The sequence below is a fragment of the Narcine bancroftii genome, chromosome 4, assembly GCF_036971445.1.
Source record: "Narcine bancroftii isolate sNarBan1 chromosome 4, sNarBan1.hap1, whole genome shotgun sequence".
Taxonomy (NCBI): domain Eukaryota; kingdom Metazoa; phylum Chordata; class Chondrichthyes; order Torpediniformes; family Narcinidae; genus Narcine; species Narcine bancroftii.
This window is the reverse complement of record NC_091472.1, coordinates 264,640,128-264,659,651: the sequence shown is the minus strand read 5'-3', so window position 1 is coordinate 264,659,651 and position 19,524 is coordinate 264,640,128. Positions and strand designations below refer to the sequence as shown.

The following is a 19,524-nucleotide window of genomic DNA, read 5'->3' as shown; positions in this document are numbered from 1 at the left end:
TCATCCTGGGTGGTAGAATATAGCCTCCTGGCCCCAAATATAGAACAGTCAGTCACAGGATTGCATCCGCTACAAAAATCATGTATCCACCTTGCCAAATGCTATAAATCACTTTCAATAATTTCAAAGCTTTGGGATTTTGATTTCACTCACCAGACACAAATAAATCAGTTCAGGGCAAAACTACCGGAGTAAAACTTGACTTGGTATTTTTGCATTGAGATTGGCTTGCAATGACAATTATTCCCATTGAGATGTGCCTTTTTTTCCAGCCTTGTTCTCAAAGCTGGCTTCAAATACAAGTGCCTTATCACTCTCACACAGTGCTGAGTCTGGGAGATACACAGGATTTTTTCTGATTATAGAGGATTTCAAAGAGGACATTTAATGTAGATGTTGCTTTGTGCTATACCATCAATACGATCATCTGATGTAGAAGGCAGTAGTAATGTAACAACTTGTTCCGTGCTCCTTGAATTTGTACCGTCCACTTCACCTGTCACTGAGGGCCATTTATTTTCATATATTTGCTTCTCTCTGACCAAATGTTCAATATCCCTGTGCTTGTTGGGGTGCATCACATTCGGGCCAGCAAAGGTGAAGCCCCAGATCCATCCAATCCTGTAATTCACTCATCGCCACTTTCCTTTGTTTTCCTATTTCCATCCCTGCATCTGTCAGTGTCAGGAAAGGATGTCACTTTGATGAGAGTCATTTTGGAACAAAGATAACCTACCTACCCATCTTTATTCTTCTAAGCTTCTCTGCAGTTTCTACTTGGATTGACCAATGTCTCTTAATACCTCACAAAGTACATTTTTTTCCAATTTATCCAGTTACTTCCACAGAATAGCATTACCCACTATTACTCGAGGAATTCCCCAAGTATTTTTTCCTGGCCTTTCCTATTTCTCTTCTGCATGTTACACCTCGGGGACGTCACTAAACGAAAAAGCAATTTGCGACATGTGAATTAATAGCACCCACCTCCACCACCTCTCTAATACCCTCCACCATTTCAGATTGGTCAGGCAGCTTGCCTTATTACAAATATTGGACTAGTCTACATTTCTGTCAGTTAAGTAAGAAGAAAGACATTATCTTTGATGAAGTTAAAAAAAAATGCAGATGCTTGAAATACAACATCTAAACAGGAAATGTTGGAAATATGTAGCAGGTTGAATGGTATCTGTGGGTCGAAGCAATGTAACCGAACCTGCTGAGTATTTACAGCATCTTCTGTTTTAATTGTTGTTCCTTAGTTCTTGACGGTATCTTACTCCCTGGCATATTATTAAGGCTATTTGCAACCTCAGAATATTAGACATCAGGTTATATTTGCCCTCAGAATAATCTTACATCAGTTTTCCATGCCAACAATATTTTCACCTCCATAATATTACTCTGGTTTCAGATCTTCTACTGGCATGGCTTGGTTCATGTCTTATTTATTTTAAACAAGATCATGGGAGAATGCACATGCAAGAATCTGAAGCTAAACGCAATCTGCTGGAGAAATTCAGTGGGCCAGGCAAAGAACAGTTGATCGAGCATCCTTTTCCTCTACTAATGCTGCTGTGTCCGCTGAGTTCCTCCAGCAAACAGTGCATTTATTTTCATTTCAACGCACTTTCAGTTAACCTTCCAACTTTCTAACTCATTTAAATTTAGACACACATACAGCACAGTAACAGGCCCTCCTGGTCCACGACTCAGTGCTGCCCAACAACACCCAATTGATCCACAGCTCCGGAGCACCCAGAAGAAACCCACGCAGTCACGGGGACAATGTACAAACTCCTTATAGACAGAGCTGGATTTGAACCCCAGTCGCTGGTGGTGTAACAAGGTTGCACTAACTGCTATCCTAACCGTGACACCCCTTGTAAATGACATCACCCAAATCTGTCATCAGTATCCTACCTCACATCAGGTTGAGTTCAATCCACCATTCCTTTTGCCTGCACGGCCTATTAATTAAACTATGCCTCAATTTTAAAATTTTCCTCCCTCTGTGATCTTGTCCCTCCCTATTTCTGGTATCACTTGCAGCTGTATAACCCATTGAGATAACCATGCCCCTTCACTTCTGGAATTTTGGTTATTTTAAATTTTAATACTTAGCCACCCAAAGACATAGTTTTAGCTGCCAAGGACCAAAACATAGGAATTAGCTCCTTAAAACCACTTGCCTCTCCTCAAGATAACTTCATCTCTTTTAAAATGCTGCTTTGCTGGTAATTATCAGATGTAGTTTGAGAATCTTCCTGTAAAGTTGTTTTATTTATGTTAATTGATCAATATAAATATAAGTTGCAGTAGTAAAGAGATTTTCTTTTGTTAGGGGCATATAATGAATTGTAATGTCTATGCCGGTTTTCTCAATGAACTGGTTTGAGGCATGAAGTATTATAGATTAACATTTACTATCAATTCCTTCTCCTATAATGAAGCTATCAACTCACTCTACCTTCCATCTTGTGTCTCATCCAAATCCCTCATGCACTTAAAGACAAGTGGTGATGGATGGCAGAGTGAGTTGATTGAGCCTCACTCAAAACCTTTTGCAGAAGGAAGTTCAGGATAACAATTGGAAGCAGAAATGTTCAGTGGCAAGTTCTTTCCTTACCTAAAGTGAATTAGATTATTCCTAATACTGGATCATTGTAAACCAGAGTTTGAATCTTAAGACAAGGGAAGGAATTAGAATCACTTGGGTCAGCGAGGCTTTTGAACGCTGCAAGCAAAGGAGAGAACCAGCGAACGTAAACAGTTAAAATTGGATTAAACTTGCTCCTCAACTTGGCACTGCAGAGGTTGCAATGCATTTTTGTAAAAAGTGCACTGATGGAATGGTCAACAGAAGTAGCAGTCTAAAATTCAGGATTAACCACACTTTAGAAATAAAACAAAAGTTAATTTGAATACACAATTGCATGCTGATATTGAAATTTCCATCCTTTCATCAGTTATACAACAATCTGGGGGACTGAGCAAGTTTCTTGCACAAAGCCAAAATGGATGTCGATTATTATATTCTAAACATAGATTTTTTTCAGTTATCTATTTGTTCTGCTTCTGTATATTGAGCCACAAAATGACCAAGTTTAGTATTTACTCAGTCCTTCAGAGAAAAAAAAAGATGGGAGCAGTTAAATATAACTGGAAGCACAAATGGACTTAACTGTATGACCTGAAAGTTCAGGGTTCAAGTACTAGGGGTAACCAAATAAAGATTTACTACATGAGTTTTCTTGGATGGACTTGGCACCTGACAAAGAAAAAGAAGTGCTGTGTTTATATAGTGCCTATAACAATCTCAGGAATTCTATCAGCCCTTTCCAGACATTGAAATATTTTTAAAGCATAGCCACAGCTGTAAGCCAATGAGGTGACAGATAATTTATGCATTGCAAAAAAAAATCTCACAGATGACAATGCAATAGTAACTGGATAACCTGACTTTATTTACAGATATTGGTCAAGAGAGAAGGACATCAAGAATGAATTGTCTGCTCCTTTTTGAAGATGTGCCACAATTACAGCTTAAACTACTCAAGTCAAAGACGTCACTGTTAATAGATCCTTCACAAAAGTAGCTGGAAACTAATGTAATCCAGGTCAACGTCTCATGTTAAAAACATAATGCTGGAGAAACTCAGCAGGTCAAATAGTGTACTTTAATATAGCAAAGATAAATATATATTACTAATGTTGAACCTGCTGAATCTCTCCAATATCGTTTTTACTTCAATCACAGCATCGGTAGACTTTTCGAGTTTTACTCTTAATGTCTCATGGTGTCGCATCAATAGATCAGGGTTAGAGAGAGACAGTGAAGTGGCACAATTCTGTCTTCGAATTCAGTTTGAAAAGTCAAGAGACCCAAGCCAATTTTTTCCCCCAGATCTGGCAAGTGAGGCCAATGGCATAAAATTAAAACAAGGAATCTGAAAGCAAAGCAAAATAAAAAATAGTCTATCCTGTAATATGCCAGAGTGATTCTGTACATTAACTCTGTTTCTCTTTCGTTACCTGATGAATATTTCCACCAGTTCATGTTTTTATTTAAAATTCCCAGTGTCTGCTGATGGTTGCTTTTCAATATGCTGGAGTTCAACAGAACTATGCTCTTCCATTGGGACCCAGTCTCCACAGTATCCCACAACCTTACATTATGCCATTATTTATAACCCTGTAATGGAGGAGCCATATTTTGAAATGGGAACATTTCCAAAACCTAGATGTTCCCAAAATAAACTACCAAAGACTCATTTTAATCTTTAAGCTCCCAATTCTCCCAAGTTCTCCCTGAAAGAGGCCCAACCACACAATGAACTTGTTTAAAATTGATTCAGATCCGGGAGCTAAAACTGGGATTAAAATGTTGAATTTTCCATCATTGTCTTTTGATTCTGGACCTAACTGTTATGGCAATGAAATCAGCTAAACTCAGGGTGTCAGACTGGGATCTTTCTGCCCTGTGTAGTTCAATCTGAATCCACACTCTTCTTTATCACTCAAAGTTTGACATTTGACAAAAAGCAACAAGCACCTGGCAGGTTGAACAATTAGTAAGAAAATCTTTGACATGTAGCAGAACTTGGATAATAAAGGAACCCATGGTTCACAATTAATAAAACATGTTTAATCTGCTTTGTAGTGTTTAAGTAATTAACTAAATTTGATGTAGGCATGTGAAAAGACAACTAGAATGCATTGTTGATGAATTTGAATCCTCTGTCAGGATTGAGAACTATTAATCATGCAGTTAAATGCAACTTTTTTTTTAACTATTTCAAATAATTGATAGTATTAACCTTACTTTCAGAATCAAAATTAAGCATAAAATGTAACTTCGTATTCTCAAATTTTGGTCAGATCTAAAGGGAGATTCAGGGATGAGAACATAAGAAATAGGAGCAAGACTAGGCCATCCAGCCCATCAAGCTTGCTTTGCCATTCAATAAGGTCATTGCTGATCTGATGATAGGCTCTTCTCCACCTTTCTATCTTTTCCCCATATCCCTTAATTCTGCTACTATGTAAAAAGCTATCCAACCTTGTCTGAAATATATTTACTGAGGTTGCCTCCACTGCTTCTATGGATAGTGAATTCCACAGATTCACCACCCTCTGGGAAAAGCAGTCCCTCCTCATCTCCATCCTAAATCTACTACCCTGAATCTTGAGGCTCTGTTCCCTACTTCTCGTCTCTACCACCAATGGAAACATCTTATCTATGCCTTTCATAATTTTATAATTGTCTACAAGATCCCCTCTCATTCTTCTAAATTCCAGTGAGTAGTCCTAGATGGCTCAATCTCCCCTCTTAGGCTAACCCCCTCATTTCTGGAATCAACCTGGTGAACCTTCTCTACACCACCTCCAAAGCCGGTACATCCTTCCTCAAGTAAGAAGACCAGAACTGCACGTAGTACTCCAGATGTGGCTTCACCAGTACCTTATTCAGTTGCAGCATAACCTCCCTGCTCTTAAATTCAATCTCTCCAGCAATGAAGGCCAACATTCAAGTTGCCTTCCTGATAGCCTGCTGCACCTGCAAACCAATCTTTTGCAATTCATGCACAAGCACTCCCAAGTCCTTCTGCACAGCAGCACCCTGCGATTGGTTGCCATTGAAATCATAATCTGATCTTCAATTCTCTTTCCAAAGTGGAATAATCTCACATTTTTCAACATTGTACTCCATCTGACGGGCCCTTGCTCACTCACTTAAACTATCTATAATCTCTCTGCAGACTATCCACATCCTCTGCACAATTTGCTTTTCTATTCAATTTAGTGTCATTAACATACACTACACCCTTTATATTCCATAGGATGCCATTCGTGCTCTGTGTTCAGTAAGGGATTACTTAAGGTGGTATGTGAGTGGGAAAAAAAAGGTTGAGTACCACTGCTCTACACTCTGTCCCCTCTTACAGCGTAAAATTAGTCTTCAGTGGTAGCTAACATGGGCCAATAAGAAGTTTCTGTATCCAATCAAAATTTGTCTCCAATTTACTTTGATAATAAAAACAGTAAAGCCAAAGGTAAAACAGAGCAGGGATTCACAGTGATGGTTTTGCATTACAGCTTGAGGTCAGTTACAGTCCCGTTTTATATTTGGTTAATTATTGTTAATCTTAATAACAATCAGTTATACCACAGGAAGAGGCCACATACACCATCATGTCTGGGCTGGCTCAACCTGAAATCAATAGAAAATATCTATAAATAATTTAGAGTGATCTACAATGGGTTGTGACTTGGCTATCAACTAAAACACCCCGTTACAAAAGATCAGCAATTTGCTGAGGACCCCATTTTGACGTAATCTGCTGAGTGGGTTGGACTCAAGTGTTGTCTTGTACCACTTCACAATAACTGGCTATTCTGCGAGCACATATCTGCACCCACTTCTTAGTCATGGTGATACAGCACAGAAACGGATGCCTGTGCCTGCTGAGGGCACTAACTTTTACACTAATCCTACCATTAACCTACTTCATTCTCCTGATATTGCCATCAGCTCCTCCTCTCTCAATTCTACCACCTATCTACGCATTAAAGGCAATTTACATTGGTCATTTAACTTGCCAATCCAGATGTTTAGCGATTTAAGGTGAGACCAGAAAACCTGGAGGAAACCCATGCAGTCACATGAAAACAGGTTAGCTCTGTACAAGCAATGCAGGGCATCAGGTATGAACCCAAATCCCTGCAGTTGAGGCAGTTGCAGATCTACTAGCCATGTCACTGTGCTGCCTTTACTGATTTTAATCTTTCAGGTCCTATAGGACCACAGAACATCACAGCACAGTACAGACCCTCCAGCCCATGTTGTTTCACCGATCTATGTAATCTTATTCCACAGACCTTGATGTGCATATCTGGTGCAACATTCCTATTGCACCATCCTTGGCAATGCATTCCAGGCACTCACCACCCTTTGTGTAAAAAAAAACCTTACCTCTGACATCTTCCCTGATAATCTGATAAGAAGATGTGTCAATCAAGAGAGATCAGATGGACCTGAATGAGGAGGGGTTGGGGTTGGGGGAAGAGTGTGGGACCAAAGTGGACGACGGGGGGGGGGGGGGGGGGGAAGAATGGGTGGGTGTGGGTGGGAAAAACAAAATTAAATGGGGAAGAGCGTGGTTTCTGAGGAAGAGAGAGGGAACATTACTCCAAATTAGAAGATTCTATGATTATAATGTTGGGCTGTTGACTGCCCAGACAGAATTTGTGGTTCCTCTAGTTTGTGTTGGGCTTAACTCAGGCAGTGAAGGCAGATCAGGACAGAAAAGTCAGTATAGGAATGGGAAGGAGATTTGAAATGACAAGATCTTTCCTGGAACCAACACACCAATGGCATCATGAAGAAAGCCTCTGCTTCCTCAGGAGTTTGTGGAGGAGTTAGTGGAGTTGTTCAAGTGAACCGGTACGGACTTGAAGGGCCGACATGGCCTGTTACCGTGCTGTAAACGATTATATGGTTATATGGACATGTAACTGGGAGCTCAGGATGACATAGTGGATGGAGAGTCAATACTCTGTCTGTATAGATAGAAACAAGCTTCAAAAGACTGCCTCTCTGCTTTGTAATGAGCAAGGCAATGAGGCAGTTATGTATTCTCTACATCTGAATGTTTGTACTCAACGTTCACTCTTAAGCAAGGTGCATCTTGTAGTGCAGAACAATTCAACAGGCAATTAACAATGCCAATTTAAATGATAAGACTGTTTCTAATATAATCTTGGGATCTTATGCATCTGTCATTCCAATGCTATATCCTAGACAGTCGTTTTTTTCAGAGGATATTGGACTGCATGGGAGATAGAATGGAATGGTGTGGGTTGGTGGGGGCAGGGGGAAGTGGAGGTGTTGCAGTCACACTGTGGCTTGATTCCTTAGAAATTTCAAATTGGGGCTGTTGGTCCAAAAACCTCAACTCCGGAGATGTAATCCTTCCTGTTTAATTTAACTCGATGGTTGGCTTGAGTGCAAATCATATTTAATGCGAATGTAAACTGTGGTGAAATTTATTAGAACCATAGAACATTACAGCAAAGAAAACAGACCCTATGACCCTTCTAGTCCATGCCAAACTAATATTCTGCTTAGTCCCACTGACCTGCACCTACTCTATAGCCCTCCATACCTCTCCCATCCATGTACCTGTCCAAATTTTTTTTTTAATGTGAAAATTGAACCCACATTCACCTCTTTAGCTGACAACTCATTCCACATTCCCACTGCTCTCTGTGTGAAGTTCCTCCCAATGCTCTCCCTAAACTTTTCCCCTTTCACCCTTAACCCATGTCCTCTGGTTTGTATCTCACCTACCCTTAGTGGAAAAAGCCTGCTTGCATTTACTCTATCTATACTCCTCAAATATTTTTGTATACCTCTCTCAAATCTTCGCTCATGCTTCTACACTCCAGGGAATAAAGTACTAACCTGTTTAACCTTTCCCTGTAACTCAGTCCTGAAGTGCAGGCAACATCCTAGTAAATCTTCTCTGCACTCTTTTTATCTTATTGATATCTTTCCTGTAGTTAGGTGACCGAAACTGCACACAATATTCCAAATTTGGGATTTATCAGTACAGAAACTTACAACAGCTTAGTAATTAAGTATTTATTCATCAATATAGGTACGTAAAATTGGGTTGCAGATTATCTATTGCCTCAATAAACGTAGAATAAGTACAAGGTGGTTTTTCCAGGGCTCCTAATTCTCCCAAGATCTCAGAGAAGTTCAACTTTGAAACTGAACAGACGGACCCAGGCCTTTTAAAAACAACAAAGCAATTCAAAATAAAATCAGTCTGCTTCCACAATACAGTCACATCATCCACTACCATTACATTTGAACCCTGTGCCTGACTGATCCCACTGAGTGAGATCAGATCAGATATCGTCCTGTGTCTGGTCAGGCTCCTGAAGTCAACTTTACTCAAAAGCTCACGTGTCAGATCTCTTTTGGGGTCAGTAAGTCTAATTAAAAAGAAGAAATCAAATATAAATCCTGTAAGAATGAATATTTGTTAAAAGGTGAACAACACAAAGGCATCTGCGATACACCTTCCCCCGACTCTCAGTCACTGCAGTACAAAGCCACAAATCCATGTTAAGATGCTGTTTCATTCTGTGTTTTTTGAAGGCGCTGCTAAAGGATTGGGTTCAAAGGATTGACCGAAGGTAATCTAGCCAATCATTTGAAATAATCAGACCAAGGGTTACCCAAAGGAATGTTAATCTTGCCAACTCCACCTGCAGGTACGGGCCTGTGACTTGAACGACTGGTCCTGTAAGTGGGCTCAGTGCTGAGATCTCCTGTCATTCCTTTGGCTGGCTACTGCAAAGGATTCAAACAAATGGTTTTCTCCTGCACAAATTTTAAATCTAAATTTACTGCTGCCTGAAAGCAACAGCCAAAAAAAAAAATAACTTGTTATTAAGGTACGCTTTGCTTAATCAAGAATCCAAAAAGTTTTCTTGAATGTTCAACTGAGTATCTTTTCATAAAAAAGATGGATCAATTGCACTCTAACCCCTAAGATGCCATTTAAAGCACATTTATAAAATGGAATTTTTCCAACTCAATTGTGGAAAGGAAAGGTTTCTAGTTCTATACTGAACGAAATGCAGCTCCCCAAACAGAGGTAACCATCCTAGAACTGTGCAATAAAAGCTGAATGCAATGCATTCAACTAGCATATCAAATAGCCTGTTATTTTTTTTGTCTTGTTGCATTGGAAGGCAGGATAGTGAATGCTGGGGAATCTTCCACATCTTCTTGGAGCCTGAGACACATTCCTAAACTATCTGGGACATCCAAGTTTCAACCAATGACACAAACAGCAACTGCAGGATGCAAAGATTGTTCCATCCTGCTCGTGAGCTCCTATTGACAGAAGGAACCACTAAAGAATGGGATTGCACTTTATTCCTCGTATACAATGCGAGGTATATGTGGTGTGTCATGATGAAGCATGGGGAGGTGACTATATGTGATTTTAAGTACATTGTGTGATATGATAGAAACTAGGTACCAAGTGTCTGGTTATAATGGCCACCTGCTGCCAATATAACCAGGCACTATAAACAATGAACGGATCATTGATCAACACTTGTACATTTAGCAGACCTGCTGGACTGCATCATGCCTGTGTTAAGGGAATGAGCAAGTAGAGGATAAATATTGTCAAATGACATGTTTTAATCTGTTCCGGAATATCCTGTGTCAAAACAAATACAATTATCTTAAGTTAAACCAAAGTCGTACTTGTATTACAACGAATTTTAATAATTCCCTGCCATGTGCACATATTGTTCTTTATCTCTAACAGTCTTGTGAGGCTAGGTACTGCCTCCAGTCCCTCACCTACCTGGCTCTTAACACAATTCCAAGATCTGTACATTTCACACTATCATCAAAACCATCTGCTGGACTCAATCCACCTCTGTACCTGGTCAAGGGATTTCCATAAAATGAGCAAGGAGGATGCTGCCATGTATTTGAGGAGCCTGATAAACTGTGAGGCAGTTTAGCAATGAATCTAACAATATGGGATGATTCATTGATTTGTTGAATGAAGATTTATTGTTCAATAATTCTAAGGCTTAATTTCATGCTAAGAAGTTTTTGCTTTTTATATAGCATCTTTGTACTGCTCCAGAGCTCATTACAACCAACATAGTTTAAGAGTGCATTTATTTTGTAATCTCGCAAGTGATGCACTTGGTCTTAATCTCACAACGTGCAGCCAGCTAGGATCATCCTATGCGAATGATAAATATTGGCTGGGAAACTAGAGAATAAATGCCACCCCCCGCCCCCCATAAGCCCACTCCCACTTCTCTAATTCTTCTTCAAAATAGTATTGCAGTTTTCTTCACACACTGAGAAGGCAAATAGCATCAGAGTTTAACATTCCCTCAGTTCCACAATGGACTGTTCACCTAAGGTGGGACATGAACACAGATTTGTGTGGTGCTAAGGTGAGAATAATGCCAACTCACTCACATTTGATTTGCAAACATCTTAATTTTTTTTTAAATAGAGATTTAATTTGTTTCATGAAAATAAAGCTACCCAATATCTATTGCTTATAACTATATTGCTTTTAATTGTAGTATCCTTTCCCAGCCTTGTCTCCATATGACTCCAGTCCTGAACAATGGGGTTAACTGGTGTCCATTTCAAGAGGAATAGAATACAAGAGCAGGGATGTGATGTCAAGGCTTTATAAGGCATTGGTGAAACCTCACTTGGAGTATTGGGAGCAGTTTTGGGCTCTTTATTAAAGAAAGGATGTGCTTACAATGGAGACAGTTCAAAGGAGGATCTCTAGAATGATTTTGAGAATGAAAGGGTTTTCATACGAGGAGGGTTTGACCATTCTTGGCCTTTCTTCATTGGAATTTAGGAGAATGGTGGGGGGGGGGATCTCACTGAAACATTTTGAATGATGAAAGGCATGAACAGAGTACACGTTGAAAAGTTGTTTCCCATGGTGGGAGAGCCCGGACAAGAGGGCACAATTTCAGGATTAAAGGGCATCCTCTTAGAACAGAGATGCATAGGAATTTCTTCAGTCAGAGAGGGTGGTAAATCTATGGAATTTGTTGCCACAGGCAGTTGTGGAGGCCAAGTCATTGCATGTATTTAAGGAAGAGATGGTTAGGTTTTTGATTAGCCAGGGCATCAAAGGTTTATGGAGAGAGGGTGGGGCAGTGTGGCTGGGTGGGAAAATTATCTCCTCATGATTGAATGGTAGAACATTCAATGTGCTGAATAGTCTATTTCTGCTCCTATGTTTTATGGTCTTATTTGGAATTGGCCAGCAAACCACTCAGTTCAAGGGCAATTAGCAATTGATTATAAATCCTGCCCTTGTCAAGGACTCCCACATCAGTAGAAATAATGCACTTTGGTTGCAAGTAAGGCCAATCTGAATGTGGAAGACTTTTACTTAGTTGTGATTCTCTGGAAATGTTGCTTATTTAAATTCCACTGACTGTGACAGTAAATAATTCTGCCTTAAATTGCTCATGACATTTTTGTATTCTTAATGGTTGTGGATAGGGGCAGCAGTCTGATGTGTGCTAATGTTTATACAATGTTCTCCGGCTCAGAACCCAAATGGGTTTAAATTATCTTTGTCGTTTAGCTTATGTAACCATTGAGTCACATTTCTGCAATTTTAGGCATGAATTTGTGTGTATGTGTGACTAAATCATCAAATACAAGTGCAGCTGAAACTGTTTCTGCCAATTAGCATATTCATGTCCATTAGCAAAACTTTAGCTCCATTCTATCAGATTAAATAGATTATTTCTTTAAAGGTCCCCATTGCTCAATATCAGTGTGACAACTCTGGAGGCTGCCAAACAATGGCACAGGCAACCCAAGCAAGAAGTCATAAAGGTGTTAAAAGGGAGGGGATGGGGGAAGAAATTATTATTTTATAAATGCAGAAATTAAAGGGATGGGGAGACCTGTGGCACTATCAGTTAAGGACATTGAGAAGTGACAGATGAATGCTAAACATGCACTAGAATCAGCCTTGACCTTCAGTGTAAATTAGACATGCTCTATGTGTTAGAAGCAGTCACACAAGGAACATCAAACTTTCCTCATCAATGGGAATTTCTCTTTTGAAATTGGCAAATTGCTTGGGGTAGATGTGGGGGTGAACAGTAGGTGCCTCTACACAGTTCTAATGGCTGATGACCAATGGCCAAGAGAGGAATTGCAAGCAATGGAACAACACATGTTAGAACTTCCCAGTAGAGAATCAGCAATGCTGATGTAATACTTTAAAAGCACAAGAAGCTACAAATCAGAGATGAACACCAGGAGCAGTTGGTACACCTCCAAAAGAGAAACATAGTACAAGCCATCTGAAGCCATTCAAAACATACCATGCTAAGCTCTTTTTCTGCTTTAAATGTCAAACCAGCGATTATTTTATCTATACATGTGGCGTTGCAAGCTGACAAGCATGTTTAGCAAACAATTAAAATTGCAAAATAAGAATAAAAAAAAAAAAAATGTCAAACCAGCATCTGTAGCTTTAAAAATAATTATAGGATTAATTTCCATTGAATTCATCAATAATCACGTTCTTAAAGTCATTGAATTAAGTCAACAGTAGGAAACAGACCCTTCAGCTAAAGTCGACACCCACCGTCATCACCTGTTAACACTAATCCCATTTCTATCAACTTCTCCAGATTCTACCACCCATCTGGATACTAGGAGCAATTTAACAATGGCCAACTAACCTAGCAACACAATCATACTGAATGGCAGTCAGCTCAGGAGGTTGTATGATCTACACCTACTTCTGTTTTGTATGTTCACAGGTCACCGTGAATTTGCAAGGAAATGAGCTTGGCTGTGAAAAGTTACCCCACATTGATAATAATGTTGCTTTAATCATTGAGGGGGTCACTATAAAGCAACGAACTCCAGTAGGGGAAGAACAAAACAGACACAATGCAGGCCATCCCTAATGGAGTTTAAAATACTTTCTGCAAGCTAACATAGGCAGTTCATAAACAGCCATTATGCTGAAGACATCTTGTCTGGGATAAAATCGTGATCATTTCTTGTGGAAGCAACAGTCAAGGCATTAACTTTCCCCTTTGTTCTACCAGTCTGAGGAGTTGGAAAGCCATCAGGTTTCCATATTCTGATGAACAGTGCACAATCTAGTCTCCAGAAAGAGTGTATGCTGTGACATCCCTTGTGGTTCAATGGACTTCCCACAATATTGGAGAAAGTACTAAGTGCAGGAACACTGATCACGAGATTGCACCACTCACTGGGCTAGCACAACTTGTGCAGTGTTGTGTAATGCAGGTATCTGCAGACTCTTGAGCGAGTCAGTGTCATTGAGAGACAAAAAATGGGGAGGATATCAGTGGACAGATGGGAATAAATGAGGGAAACTTCAAGCAGAAAGACAAGACCACACCTGTGATTCTTCACAGATATTGCTCACTTCTGCGAGGCCCATAAAATGGGCAAACAGAGCAGGTGAGGTGACCCAGTTAGATGGTGGTGGGGAAACATTTCTTTGCTGTCAAATTAGTAATTCTTTGATATTGTCTCCCTCAGTGAGCTATGAACATCCAGCAATTGAGCACATTCATAGCTGTGATAGATGATTTTTTTTGGAGGGTTAAAGTTTGCAGAGACCTAATGGGGATGTGAAGAAGCTGTGGTCGCACTGAATGGAAGACCAGGTTAAATGATACATGGCCTGTTCTTACATCTGTGCCCTACAACCTGAAGCCACATATGTGGCTCTGATATGCCTCCTAGTGGTCAATAATCAGTGGTAAAAAGGGTAAGAATACAGGAAATCGATTCAGAATTTGATCTCAGATTTCAATGTCTACCTTCTCAAGCCCTAATGAAATCTATCAAAACTTCCTTTTCATTTTGTCAGTATCAGAATTTGGCCATACCTACCTCTCATCGTCCTGGCTAGAGTTCTTCGTCCTGTCTTGTCTGCTGTGCTACTCACCGCATAGAACATAGAATGAGCAGCATTAACTGAATCCAAATGCCACATCAACTCATTTGGTCTCACACTGTCAGAGACATGTCCTTTGTTTTATCCATCATTTCCCCAAATTCTCTGCTTTTGAAGGTCATTTGTTTTATTTTTCCCTTTTCCCAGTGCTGGTGAAGATAATTGGACTTTTAAAAAAATATTAGCCATTCCTTTTTCCACAAATACAAGCTGACCTGCAGAGTATCTCAATGTTTTCCATTTTATTTCAGATTTCCAACATCTGCAGTGTATTGATTTTCTTTCCAACATCTGGAATTTTTAAAAAAAATCAGATTACTGTAATTCTGCCAAGTCCAAACCTCAGAGCCTGCTAAACCTTTACTCGTCAACCCCTTTATCAGAAGAATCAATTCAATAAACCTTCTCCCAATATCCTCCAAAGCAAACACGTCCCTCTTAAAAATAAAACAAAACTTGTAGCAGTAATCTTTATGCAGCCTCACCAAAGCCCTGTACAGATGTGATGAGATTTTATTTCTGCTTTCCATTTCCTTTGCAATGCAAGACAACCTTCTACTTGTCAATTATTTGAAATGTGTGTTAACTATAAGATTTAGAATCAGATTTTATTATAATGAAATATGTTGTTTTGCGGCAGCGTCACAGTGCAAACAATTATATAAACCACCTTAAAAATAAATAAAAGTAGTGCAACTCAAAGTAAGGCCGTGTCTGTGGTTCATGGTTCATTCAGGAAGCAGATGGCAAAGGGGAAGAAGCTGTCCTTGTGCCGCTGAGTGCTCATCTTCAGGCTCCTTTAGCCTTCTCCCAATAGTAACATAGTCAAGAGGGCATGGCTTGGATGGTGGGGGTCTTTGAGTATAGAGGCTGCTTTCTTAAGACACGGCCTCTTGTAAATGTCCTCAGTGGGGTGAAGAACGGTTAACAACCCTCTGGAGATTTTTCTTGCCCTGACCATTGGCACCTCCATACCAGACAGTGATACAACCATCCAAAATATTCTCTACCTGTAGAGATTTTTGAGAATCTTTGATGACATACCATATCTGCTCACAAGGTATAACAACTGGTGAGCCTTCTTCATGATTGCATCAACATGGAGTCTCCAGGCCAGATCCTTGGCAATGTTGATTCCCAGGAATTTGATTTTTTTTTTAAATTAGACATTCATCACTGTAACAGGCCAATTTGGCCCTACGAGTCACTGCCACCCAATTTATACCCCATTAACCTACACCCTGGTACATTTTGGAGGAAACCAGAGCCCTCAGAGAAAACCCAAGCAGACATGGGGAGAACGCACAAACTCCTTACAGACACCATGGGATTCAAACCCAAGTCCGGTCCTGATCACTGGTGCTGTGAAGGCATTGCATTAAATTTTCATCAGCCTTGACCCCTTGATGAGGACTGATTCATGTTCTCCTGACTTCCTCCTGAAGTCCACAGTCATCTCCTTGGTACTGCTAATGTTGAGTGCAAAGTTGCTGTTGCGACACCTCTTAACTAGCTGATCTATCTCCCTCCTGTACGATTCCTTATTGCCGTTTGTGATTCTGCAGATAACTGTGGTGTCTACACTTGATCTTAGCCAAAAGGCCAAGAAGCAATACAACTGTGGTTTCATCGACAAATTGTAGAGGACATAAGAAATGTTCCAAACCGCATAATCCTGGATATAGAGTGAGTAGAGCAGTGAGCTAAGCACATATCCTTGAGGAACGCCTGTGTTGATTGTCAGTGATTCTGCAGTGTCTCTGCACTTGAATGATATGCTCTATTTCTTTACAGCAAAGTGAATATTTCCAAACATTATACTCCCTCTGCCAACTTTTGTCCACTTACTCGATCTTTCCATGCCCCTTCGCTGATTTATTTTGCATGCTTTTATAACCAGCTATCATATCATCAATAAACCTCATTACAATATTCTCAGACCCCTCCCCAAATCATTAATACAGATTATAAAAAGCTGAGAGTAAAAATACACAGAAATGCTGGAGGAACTCAGCTGGTCTTGCATTATCCATAGGAGTTAAAGATATATTACCGCTATTTTGGGCCTGAGCCCTTCTTCAAAGTACAAGTATAAGCAAAGGAAGGCATCTGAATAAAGATTGAAGAATTGGAAGGGGAGGAATCCAGACCAACAGCCAAATGGTATTAATTGGATAAAAGGAAAGGTGAGAATTGATTCCGGCTCTGTGAAAGGCGACAGAGGAAAAAGGGGAGAGATAGAGAGAGAGAATGAGACTGAGTGAGAGGGAGAAAGGTTACAGGGATAAGAAGAAAGAAAGGGTCACAGGGGTGAAAATAAAGAGGGTTGGGGGTGAGTTTAATGTAAACAGGGAAGTTAATGTTGATGCCATCTAGTAGGAGGGAGTTGTTCCTCAAATTTGTGGATGATTTCAGTATAGCTGAGACCCCAACTCCTCAAAGTTCGGGAAATTAAGAGAGTTCAAAGATCTGTCAAGTACAAGAGGAATTGTTAACTTGAATGTGACAAGGGAAATACTGAGTGACCCCTTCAGGGTTGGGGCCTCCTGCAAGTGGACACACAAGAATGGCAATCAAACATAATCAATAAGTACACCTACCCATGAATAGCGTGGATAGAATGCGGCTCGTAATGGTACCTTCCCTCATGATGCCGCATATCGATCGGTATAGGCGTGTGGAATGCTGGGAAGATGTGGTGCGAGGCTGAAACAAATAAAGAAAATGCGACATTAGGAAAAAAGGTGCTGCAAAATAAAAAAGCTTAAAAAATAAGTTCAAAGGCAACGGCTTCCACAAAGCTGTAGATGATTCGGAGCAGAGCATGTTCAGCAAAAAGAAAGATAAGGAGCTTCATCTTTGCTATTGGCTCAATCACACAAGAGAAGCAGAATTAATAAATAATCAAAGTCATTCACAGTGTTCTTACATCATAAACATTAAAGGCCTCCAACTGGGTTTCTGACAGAGACCTGCAGCTACACATGCTTTGAACTCTAAAATCGCGTAGGAAGTGTGAGAAAAGCCAGAGCAAAGGACACAAACACAACATGACAGGAGTGGGAGCGTGGAACGCAGGTTGAAATCAGTGCTGACTACATCAGCAGGTCCTGTGCTCAAGGTGGAAGGGGCTCTATGCAGGGTTGAAGTTGGTGGGGGGGGGGGGGGGAAAGAAGCCATGGAGTGAAACTGGGCTGGCATAGTGGATGTTAACTGGATGCTCGTACAGGATTGGGTTGTTAAGACAGAGTCAATACAGCAGGCTCCTAATCGGGCAGATGCCTAAATCTTTGGGGGCCTTACAAACAAGGCTTTCAGACTTATCAGATTTTTAAAAATTACATCAAGCTCAGGCCAATTACATCTAGAATAGTATGCTATGTTCAGCACGTCTCATTTGAAGAGGCTGTAAAGTAAATTACAGCCCCCGTCAACTCTTTCTAGTTTCTGCCCACACGTCGGATGATGACTACCCCTTGGTTATTGAAATTGCTGAAGCAGAGCCAAATGTATTAGAATCCCCCAGCTTTTCATTTATCATACAATCTCCTGCTTTGATAGTTGAGTAAACTGTGCTCAGCTCAGTATTAACGTTCACCTGTCAATGTGGAATCCATGCTCAGAGACTGACAGCCATCTTAATCATGAACAGCAGCTCAATCAGTCTTTACATAAGGTTGGAAAATTTAGCATTATATTTTTCTCTCTCTTTTGTGCAATACAAGAGATAGGGTGGGTATGTGATGCTGGACAAAAGGCTCCATATTTTTAGATTTGTTGGGCCTATTCTGATACCATAGAACCATAGAATATTGTACGGTTCAAAATTTCACAGTGTGGGGCCAAATATTTTGACATAAGGTAATAAAGATGAAGTGAAAAGAGAGGGCAAAGGGATCAGTGAGAAAAGTAGATCTATTGTGCTGACCATAAACTGAATTTCACACTTATTGCTGAATAATTTTGTAGTCATATATTTCTACTGCCCTCTTGTTTACCATACATTTACCATCATGTCAACCTTCACAGGAGCTTTATTAAGAGTGTCCTGGACGGCTGCATCACAGTGTGGTATGGTTGCTGCAGAGAAATGGATTGGAGGTCAATCCACAGGACCACGAGTAGAAGAGAGGATCACTGGAGTCTCCTTCCCCCCCACCCTATTGAAATAATCTACCAGGATTGTTGTCTGAAGAGGGCAAGCAAAGTAATCGAGGACCCCTTCCAGCCCACACACAGCATCTTTCACCTGCTCCCCTTGGGAAAGAGATACAGAAATATCAGAGTCAGGACCACCAGGCCAAGGAACAGCTTCTTCCCATGAGCAATGAGAATGCTGAACGACGAAAGGATCTGCTCAACTAACTACCTGAGACTCTCATATTCACAAAACAATATTTATTTCTTTTTATATATAATTACTAGTCCTGTATGTATACTGTATCTCTGTATATGTGTTATGTCTGGTTGTGTGTTTTGCACAGAGGACCAGAGAACAATTTTTCATTGGGTTGTACTTCTGCAATGAGAGGACAATAAACTTGACTTGCTATTGGTTCAGCAGTCTAAGCCATATCAAACTACTTTTTAAAAAAAATATTCAAGTAATATATGTAGATCGAAAGATTACAATGTACAAGTTTAACATCAATGGTTCGTCTACGTGTGTTTATTTACTTCCAACGACTGGTGACTGAAATTCCTACATGCATTATCAATGTTAGCTTTCAAATGCTATAGAATCATACAAATGGATGACACCCATTTGGCCCATCATACATGCCCTGGGTTTTGAAGAGCTTAAAACTGTCCCACACCATTGCTCTTTCACCCACATTTCTGCAATTTTTCCACAATCATAGAACTTCCTTTGTTGAGGAATCAGATTTCTTCCCCTTTCAGAAAGTGTATTTAAGATCATAACTATTCATTGTATGTAAAAAATAAATCTACTTCTTCTCCT

At 40.1% G+C, this 19,524-nt stretch overlaps 1 protein-coding gene across 2 annotated transcripts in view; it reads right to left on the bottom strand.

The window, feature by feature from the left end:
* The window catches only part of gli2a (GLI family zinc finger 2a), a 481,485-nt gene that overhangs the window by 149,309 nt on the left and 312,652 nt on the right, over positions 1-19,524 (bottom strand). For both annotated transcript variants that reach the window (XM_069934894.1, XM_069934895.1), the window contains one exon: positions 17,162-17,267. In XM_069934894.1, the coding sequence (XP_069790995.1) occupies positions 17,162-17,267 (106 nt within the window). The remainder of the gene's footprint in view (positions 1-17,161; positions 17,268-19,524) is intronic.